Source organism: Nicotiana attenuata, chromosome 7 (assembly GCF_001879085.1).
Source record: "Nicotiana attenuata strain UT chromosome 7, NIATTr2, whole genome shotgun sequence".
Lineage (NCBI taxonomy): Eukaryota > Viridiplantae > Streptophyta > Magnoliopsida > Solanales > Solanaceae > Nicotiana > Nicotiana attenuata.
In genome coordinates, this window is record NC_031995.1 from 76,475,149 (window position 1) to 76,484,863 (window position 9,715).

At 36.6% G+C, this 9,715-nt stretch overlaps 1 protein-coding gene across 4 annotated transcripts; it reads left to right on the plus strand.

The window, feature by feature from the left end:
- On the plus strand, positions 439-5,872 carry LOC109229325 (polyadenylate-binding protein 2-like). Of its 4 annotated transcripts, none has more exons than XM_019394724.1 (6): positions 439-694; positions 843-945; positions 2,223-2,294; positions 4,644-4,835; positions 4,953-5,083; positions 5,185-5,872. In XM_019394724.1, the coding sequence occupies exons 2-6, from the start codon at positions 883-885 to the stop codon at positions 5,231-5,233; spliced, it is 507 nt and encodes a 168-aa protein (XP_019250269.1). In that variant the 5' UTR covers positions 439-694; positions 843-882; the 3' UTR covers positions 5,234-5,872. The 4 variants fall into 4 exon arrangements, with proteins under 4 accessions (XP_019250269.1, XP_019250271.1, XP_019250268.1 ...); XM_019394723.1 differs by having other exon boundaries at positions 442-694; positions 2,227-2,294; XM_019394725.1 differs by lacking the exon at positions 439-694 and adding an exon at positions 1,141-1,204 and having other exon boundaries at positions 859-945; positions 2,227-2,294.

Below are 9,715 nucleotides of genomic sequence, written 5' to 3' on the forward strand. Positions count from 1 at the left end.
ATGCGGTCCGCATATTGGTTATGCGATCGCATAATGGACCGCATTTACAACCTCAAATTAGCTAACACACTGACTCACTCTGTGGCAGAAATGCGGTCCGCATACCTGGTATGCGACCGCATTCTAGACCGCATATTTGCACTTTTCTGAAAAACTTTGATTCTTGGTTTTTAAATTCATAGATCAGCTCAAAGGGTCCGAACCGCGGCTCGCAATTTTTTGCGAGTTTCTATCACCTGACCCTAACTAGGCACTACGAGGTTCAGGTTTTGAGTAGAAAAATTCACGGGGCCTTACAACAACTATCCGCAGAAGCGAAAATGCACACCCCTAGTTAGAAGTGTAATTTTTTTTTTATTAAGATAGTATATGAAGTTATTAATAAGGCTTCAGATATAATATTTTTAAAATATTGGGTATTTTATTGATTTAAAGTGGGTTTTTTTTTTCAACAAAGTGGGTCTACTCGTAAATTTCATATACACAACCAATAAAATAAAAATAATGAATTTCTACTATTACTACTTACTAGTACATGTTATTTGGGTGTCTTTTCTTAATTTCCACCTGTCAAATTAATATTATTGAGAGAAAGAGGCCGCTGTCTGTTTGGCGCTGCTAAGAAGAGCGGGAGAGAGGACCGGCGATGGAGGACGACGTGGAGATGGCTGCGTCGGAAAATGGCGCCGTGGTGGTTCGTCTCTATTCGGGCTTTTGTTCCTTCGGATTTGTTCAATTCTTCAGTTCATCTGTTGTTTTTCTTGTTTCCTGAAACCCTAATTCATGATATTCGCACTTATATGAATAATAATAAAAATAATAGTAATAATGTGGGTAAGCAGGAATTGGATGAGATGAAGAAGAGATTGAAAGAAATGGAAGATGAAGCGGCTGCTCTCCGTGAAATGCAGGCCAAAGTCGAGAAAGAAATGGGTTCTGTTCAAGGTCTCTCTCTCTCTCTCTCTCTCTCTCTCTGTGAATTTGATTTATTACTGAAATTCTCGATACATATATTGATTATGCGTGTGATTTTTCTAGTGGACAATTATGGGCCTGTAGAATGGTTTTTTAATTATATTTTTTTTTTTGTGGAAGAGGTAGCTAAACTGATCTTATTACATGGTCCTTATTACTTTATAGATCCTGTTGGACGGTGGGTGTGTGATATACATGTAAATACTTGGGTGGAGGATGTCCAAGCAAGGTCTCCCTCTGTCTTTGTATTATTATGGAAAAAATTTGTTTCTTCATTGATAAAATAGATGCTTTATGCTAGTATTTTCATTTTTCAAGTAGACAATTCTTTTATGTGTATAAGATGATTTTGGTTTATATGTACTTGTGGAAGAGGTAGCTAGATTGATCTTATTATGTACCAGTTGTTATGAACTTAAGTCCTGTTGGGAATTAAAACAGGGTGGGTAAAATATAATTTGAAGCTTTTTTAGGTAATATGATGAGTTAGCTGCCTATAGCGCCTGAAATTTCTGTTTTGCAAATAAATAATGAACCGGAAAGGATAGTCTTTAGCTAGCCAGACCAGCACGTTAGATAAATGCCTTCTAAAATATTAGTTCATTATAGCAAAGGGTGGAGTAGCAATAAAATCTATGTTGATGCTATCTTGTCTGTTCACTTGAAGTTGGTATGTCCTATTGGGGGCATAAGTGGCAAACTAGCTTTTTGTCTGTTAAAACTAACAAAACTACAACCTTAGGTTAGATATGCTGATATAGGTGGTGTTCAATTATCTTGCTTTTTGTTCTGTTGCATAAGGAAGGTTCTACTAATATTATCCTTGGTGTTATTTTTGTCAATAATCAGTACTAATCAATAATTGTTTGCACCTCGTTATCTTTTAAGATGTTTAATTATGATGACAATGTGGGTGCAAGTAATATCTTGTTTCTTTCTAAAACTGCAATGATGTAACTTGTGCCTCTCTTTCAAAACTATCTTTGACCCTTTTAACTTTGAATTAAACAATTTTAAAATGGCACTCTCTTCCTTTACATATTGAACTTTGAACCTAAATTTCAAAAGATAGCTTCATCTCACTTTGTTTGGATGGTCTCGAGGATGTGCAATGGTTAGTTTATGAATGCTGTTTACATTTATAGTTGGCAGATGCTTATCTCTAACAGTGAAGAAAGCATAAGTAGTCACGATCTTTGTTTCTCCTTTTTGTTGCATTTTTATTTATATTTTCACCTTAATTGAAGGCAGACCCTGCTACTGCTGCAAATCAGGCAAACAGGGAAGAAGTGGATTCTCGGTCTGTTTTTGTTGGAAATGTGAGACTTCTGCTTACTAAAATATGTGATTCTTTAGTTAAATATCATCTTATATTAGCCTCTTTGCGTTGCAACTGTTTATTATTTACATCTGATTTTTTGTGTGTTTCATATCAACTGATGTTGCATCTTGAATTCTTCTTGGACATATGTGTAAATTAGTATTTTTGAGTTTAATTGGAAAACATCATTCCGTTGATTCCTGAAGCACAAAATTCAAATGCGATTATACTTTGGATTTTATCCTCCTGCTTTAATTTTTTTATTTAAGATCTATACTTTCTTTTGCTTTCTTTGTTCCTTAGAATGGATGTCTGCTATGGTTTTCATTTAAATATAGTTTTTCTGGCCCAAATTAAGTGGTGTATGGAATCATAGGAGACCAGTTATGCAGAAGTGGGACTACTACTCTTACTTTCATGATATCCGTCATAGTCGGAAAACTGTCTTTTTAATCAATCTTCCGTATTGCCAATGTATTTCGCTTGCATAGAGCTATTTGAGGAATCTGAAGGGGATATTGGATGTAAAAAATTATTATCAAAAGTAGAATCATAATCAAGGAACATGTGCATCTGGCTCTTGATGGCTATAGAGAAGTGTGAATATAGCTACAACTTCTTGACTATTTAGCATTGAAATGAATCACAAAGATTGACTCAGGATGTATTTGATATGCTACAAACTATAGATAAGAAAGTAGAATCAATACCAATGATCGCAAGACCAGAATTCTAGGGTGAAAAAGGAGCAGAAATCTAGGGAGAAATTAACTCATAGTTGTAGAGACTGAAAGGAATTAAGACGACAGTAAGGAAAGGAAGATGTTAATAGAAGCATGAGAAAAGGAGTGTAATGACCATGTTTCTACTCAAACTTCTTTTTTCATGTTTCTAATTCATGAACACTTGTTTCTATTAGGTATATAAGTCTTACCTTGATAAAATACCTTTTAACAATCAATTTCTTAACAAAAATATAACCAATTTGGAGATCAGGAATTGTATGAACTGACATGTCAAGGTTGAAAGTGAAAAGTTGGTGGATGTGTGGGAAACTAGTGTTGCTATAGATTTAGTTTGGTTTAGTTTGTAGGTGTTGCAGTCATCAATTTTGTTTGAATAAACTTTGTTTCTACTAAAAGAAAGGATGGCAAGAAAAAGATAGAAATTGGAAAAATAAACGTAATTAGCTGTCCTTGAACTATGTATGAAAGAACTGGAGGTGATAGTGGTCTTGACGTGCGCTAGATCTAGCTTGAGAGGCATTTGATATTTCTTGAGAGCTTGACTTACTAGTGTCTTGGTTCCTTTAAAATCATAATACGGATATGATTTAACTATTCTGGGAAGTTCAACAAGTTAGAATTAGCTTGTGGAGATGATACTTTTCCATGTTGTAATACTTTTAAAGGTGGCTTTGTTGTTTTTCTTTCTCTAGCTCTATTTTTGATTCTGTTCAGTTCCTGATTTAGTAATTTTGAAGCTACTTGTGGGTTCTGTTTCCATTATTTTTCATTTCCAATGGATTGAATCAAATTGGTTTAATGGGAGCGTAAAAGAAACCTATATAGTGGTAAAGAATCAACTGTAGTTTTGAAGAAAGATTGTATCTCACTTATTACCTTGAGACATCAGATTACGCTCCTATTTATATTACATATATTATAATTTGATTTTGAAGGACTGTAATCATTAATAATCAATAAAGTTCTTGGCTGTCAATCAATTTTTTTGGGGATAAATCTAGTTGGCTTTCTGTGAATTAGTACTCCTATTTATATTACATACATTATAATTTGATTTTGAAGGACTGTAATCATTAATAATCAATAAAGTTCTTGGCTGTCAATCAATTTTTTGGGGATAAATCTAGTTGGCTTTCTGTGAATTAGTACTCCTATTTGTGATACCCAATTAGAATATAGAAATGGTTGAAAAACCTTTGTGATTATTTTGACTGATATTCAGCAGTTTAAGTTAATGCCTGGTCTGGAATGCACATGTAATTTTGATGAATCTGCTCTTGGTAATAATAATGACGGTTGGGGAAGGAATCTCCAACCATAGTTGCTCTTTCTGTAGTTATTGCAATTTGCAGTTAAAGATTTCATTTTGGTGAGGTCAAATAATATGATGATTAACCACTATTCTGTTTGTTTTGTTTTCTTTGAGTGAGTGATGGTGAGGTTGCAACTTTTTGTTGGTTTAATTTACTAAGCATGTAAACCAGGTGGTTACTTTCATTTGGACTTTTCGACAGCCATTTTGACCTCTGGTCCAGTCTGAGAGTATCTCTTGTGTGTTCTCCTGCGGCAATGAGTTTCAGAGGCTAAACTTGTTTTTATAGGTGGATTATTCATGCACTCCGGAGGAAGTGCAGCAGCATTTTCAGGCATGTGGGACTGTAAATAGAGTTACAATCCGAACTAACAAGTTTGGGCAACCTAAAGGGTATGCTTACATTGAGTTTCTTGAAATGGAAGCTGTCCAAGAAGCTATTCTTCTGAATGAATCTGAACTTCATGGCCGCCAACTTAAGGTCAGCCAGTTAGTCCCCTAAACCCACTTTGTTTATCCGGTTGATACATTTAAATATAAGTTCATTTCATTTCTGGCTTCCTAGCCTTTCTCAATTGTGATTGCAAATGTTGTGTAGGTATCAGCAAAGAGGACTAACTTACCTGGTATGAAGCCGTATCGTGCTAGGCGGCCCAATCCCTACATGGGATTTCGAGGCCGGACACCATTTATGGCTGCTCCGTATTTTTTCCCTCCTTATGGATACGGGTAACAGTAATCGTCTTATGCTTTTACAATAACTTGTGTTTGCTTCACTCACTCCCTATATTTATTCAATTTGTGACATTATTTTATTATTTATGCTGCAGAAAGGTTCCAAGGGCTAGGGCGCCAATGCGATACAGCCCCTACTTCTGAGACAGCATTTCCTCTGAGACATACATATACATATCTCTGGATGGTGGGATATTTCATTAAAAGCAGTAGCTTCTTATCCCCTGTATGGCAAATTGCCTTTCAGGATCTGAAATCGATTTTCAAGTGGGCTTTGTGGCAAATATTGTGATCATGAATCCTGTTGGTGTTGCGTCCTTAGAATTCAAGAAAAATATGCATGTTTCAAGTCTCCTATATAGTTTGCATTCTACACGGAGAGAGAGAGAGAGAGAGAGAGAGAGAGAGAGAGAGAGAGAGAGAGAGAGAGAGAGAGAAATCCTTGTACATATCTTGTCTCTGGAAGTTTTGGACCATTATTGTGTGGTTTTTTGGAGCTCATTTTCTGGTCTAAAGGTTTTTGGATTGCAACCAATCTGGCGAAGGGAGGCCTATTTGATGAAGGATAATACACTTGGTGTAACAGAGGTTGAATGTGTTTGATATTATGATGGCAAATAATAAAAGGAAGAATTACGGTCCTTGTCGCTTGGCCTAATAGCCCAACCGAAAATAGTCCAAGTTTGAAGTTCTTACCCGGTCTAACCCATGTTGTACATAACTTGAAAGAAATTTTTCAACTTTTAGCCCATTATTAAAGAAATATATTTAGGGTTTTTATTATTTTCTTCTTTCTTCATTCGCACCGCACTAAATTCTCTCCCTACCGCCTCTCGCTTCTTTCTGTCTAACCCACACATATCCCCTCATCCTCTCTTAACCTAGCTCCTGCTATTCTCCCTCCCTCTACGCGGTTCTGTCATCAATGGCTCGAAGAAGGCTCAGGCTCCTCCTCCATCGTCCAAGCCCGTCAAGTCTGATGGTGGCAAGCGGAAGAAAATTGAAGATTTTGAATGAAAAATGAAATACACACAGATCTGATAATAAATAGCTCTCAAACTTGCTTTGCACCAAAAAATAATCACTAATTTTGGATGATTGTGAAGTTTGAAATTCAGATCATTATTGTTGTGACCTTGAAGTCTCAGATCCGAAACTGGGTGCATCTTGTGTGGGTGTTGAATTCGGAATCGTTGGCGCAAAGTTGTTAACCTATTGACGAGTTGAATCATCCAATACCTTCTGCTACAACTCGAAGTTTGGATAAAAAATTATACTATGTAGCAGTTTGTATCAACATTGTATAATAGTGTGTAATTGTGTATATGGATATGCAAACACCTCTTATACACTATTATACATATTTATACAAGTTGATACATTATTTACAGTAAGTGTAGTGTTGGACATAATGTGTTTTCTAGTGGAAATATTGTATAAGTGGTATTTATATCCACTTATACAGTATTGTATAATATGTATAATTGTGTATAAATGTGTTTATTTGTGTATAATGTGGTATAATTATATATTTTTTCAGTTTATAAGGATGTATACACATTGTCACTGTATAAAAGGCCTCTATGAAAGTTTGACACTTTCTTCTCTTCTTCTTTATTGTGTATGTGCTGTATGAAAAAAGATGGCCTCTATGAAAGTTTGACACTTTCTTCTCTTCTTCTTTTTTGTGTATATGCTATAAACACGTTGGAGGGATTTACAATTTATTTACCAAGTTTTAATTTTTTTGAAATATGTAAAGAGGGAAATAAAAGAAAATAAATAAGAAAGAAAAAGGAGAAAAGGAAAAGATAAAAATGTGGAATCTGATTTAGGTGTGAAACGAATGGTAAAAGAAAAAAGGACTCACAATGAGTAGACGGTGGGCAGAGTTTGACTTGTTTTCAAAAATGTTTGGGGGCTATCAGATGAAAACTGTATTCCTGGGTTAGGCGGGTGAAAAGTGTTTCCTCTAATTGTATTTTTTTGTAAATTTCCCATAATAAAATTTTAAAAAGTCATTGAGTAAGCGACATCACAATTGTCTAAACTGAAAATAAGAAGAAATTATCGACCAACTGGATTCCTAATTATATTAGGCTAAGTTTAGAAAACACTAAATAATTCCAAGTTCATACTTGTAATTGCATCATTTTCTTAAAAATCTCATATTTAAGGTTATTTAATGCATATAAACACATCAGGACATCTTAATTTTACCTTTAATGCATAACTTATTCGGAATCAGTTGATATAAAAGCTCACCCTTTTAACTATGAGGAGACGTGTGGAACTCTCGTCACTTTTATTTGTAACAAGGGATTTTTGGTACTTCCATAAATTTTAGCTTACGTAAGCAATCTTCCTTTACTTTTTTAAACGTTGTGTGGGATCAACCATTGTTACATAACATCCAGGAATATAAAGAAACGCCATCACTTTGTTTGTCGTTAAAGGCGTGAAGAACTGAATGTTTATGTAATATGGTTCTTGAGGGCATTATAATATCTGGGGTGGTGGCGCAGTTGGCTAGCGCGTAGGTCTCATAGCTTCTGAGTAATCCTGAGGTCGAGAGTTCGAGCCTCTCTCACCCCATTAATGTTTTTGGACGGATTAACAACGTCAAGATCAGATCTTTCTTGTGTCCTATTGATATTGCTTCCCGTTGGTTCAAAGAAGGAAAGAAAACACAATAGAAGTGATGACAATTTTATTTTTCCATTTTGCTAATAGCTTATATATCAGGTATAAAAGAGGGAGGAAAAATCAAGAGCATGAAAAGGGAAGTTATCAAAAAAGAATATCCATTTACATTTCAATTGCAGGAAATATGTGTGAACTAGAAGATGAGAAGAGAAAAATAGATGCTCAAAATCTAGTATAAATATTGGATCACCGTCCTTTCTTCCCAGCATTTTGCTCAGAGTAGGTATAGAACGTAACACAAAATTAACAAAGACGTACGAACCTCGTGCCTCCTACTGCTTAGCCTTGTTTAAATTGGCCCCTTCATCAATCAGTTCTCTCTTTTTACTACTCAACATTTCAGAATCTCCACTTGCATTTTAACCAATTGATCACCTCTCATGTTACTCAGAAAAGGCACACCTTTTTTATCCCCGCCGTGTCTTGTGTTGTCTATGGCAGACTACCATATGGAATTTTTAGATCAACCATTTTCACGAGTCCACTCAACTTTTCGAAATTATCTTGTAAAGTCATTGTGTACGGTAAATCGGAGGGCCCAATTTTCGGCCATTACAACGCCTCGTGAAGCAAGGTTTCCACAGGCTCGAGACCACGATCGAATTTTATCCCGAGGGGACATCGGTGTTCAACCTCGAGGCAGCGCAAATTGATGGTTACGGTGGAACAGTGGAAAGTTCCCTAGGCGCACGACTAGGGCTGACAAAACCTAGAGGTCTAGCTCTGACCCGTATCAATGCATTGAGTAGCTATACCTGCCCCATATCTTTGTAATTAATACATTTGTACTACGTTGAGATTTCCCCTCCTATATAAAAGGGATCCCTGTCATTTTGTATACATCTGATGCTCAATACTAAATACACAAGAACATTCTAATCTGCTCTCTAATATATTCTCTTGAGTTCATTGCTTCATTTATTGCTTACATTCATTGTGTTCTATTTATTGTTCTTCATTTATTGCTTATTATTGGCCATAAAGAGCCGTCATTGACCTTATTACAACTGTTAGTCGCCCATCGATTACCCCCGATAGCTCCCAGCCGAGCAACCAACTCGACCTCGAGGCCCCGATTGACAGTGATTCGGTTTGGTTAATATCTCGTTTTTAAGCTCTTATCTCGCTTCTAAGTCTTTCACATAGCATCAAATGCTTAACAACTAGCATAAAAATAGATCACGTATTTTTAGAACCTCACAAAATCAAATTTAATTGTTATTACCATTTTCACGGTAAACAGTTTGGCGCCCACCGTGGGGCTTAAAATAATAGTGATTATTTTCTTGCTGGTTTAACCACGTAACGCAAGTTATCTTTTACACCTTTTCTTGTCCAAGATCTTTTGATTTCAGGTCAAAATGTCTAACTCAGTAAACGCTCGTGAAAACATCAACCTTGAAGATTATGGAGAAAATGGTGTTGACATCCCAGGTGCTGGTGTACCACCACGAAACCCTGAAAATGCACCGGAACCGATTCCCGTGGACGCAGTTTCACGCGATACTCAACACGTCAAAATAAGCTCCCACACCAACAGGAGCATACACCAAGAAGACCAACAAGAGCCCAGAAAATCCCAGCTAGGGAAGAGCGGGAGGTTAGCCTTCACGCTATTTTTGAAATGTTGCAGGCACAACAGCTGGCTATTGCTCAGCTGCAAAGTCACCAGAAAACTCCTAGCACGGTAGCACCGGGGACGGCTCCCCCAGCCGAGCAGGTACCAGAGAGGTCAAGAAACAACGGGTCGGCAGCCGACCCCGCCATCGTAAAGATGCTCGAGGACCTCACGAGGAGGATCGATATCGGGCGAGAAGAAAATAGAGGCCAACGACAAGAAGGTCGAGACCTACAACTCCAGGGTCGACCAAATTTCGGGCGCACCCCCGATCTTAAAAGGTGTGGATTCAAAAAAGTTCG

Coding starts and splice junctions, on each gene's coding strand:
- LOC109229325 (XM_019394723.1), top strand. CDS start 647: ATGGAGGACGACGTGGAGATGGCTGCGTCGGAAAATGGCGCCGTGGTG. Junction 946..2,226: donor AGAAATGGGTTCTGTTCAAG/GTCTCTCTCTCT, acceptor AATTGAAGGCAG/ACCCTGCTACTGCTGCAAAT. Junction 5,084..5,184: donor TTCCCTCCTTATGGATACGG/GTAACAGTAATC, acceptor TTTATGCTGCAG/AAAGGTTCCAAGGGCTAGGG.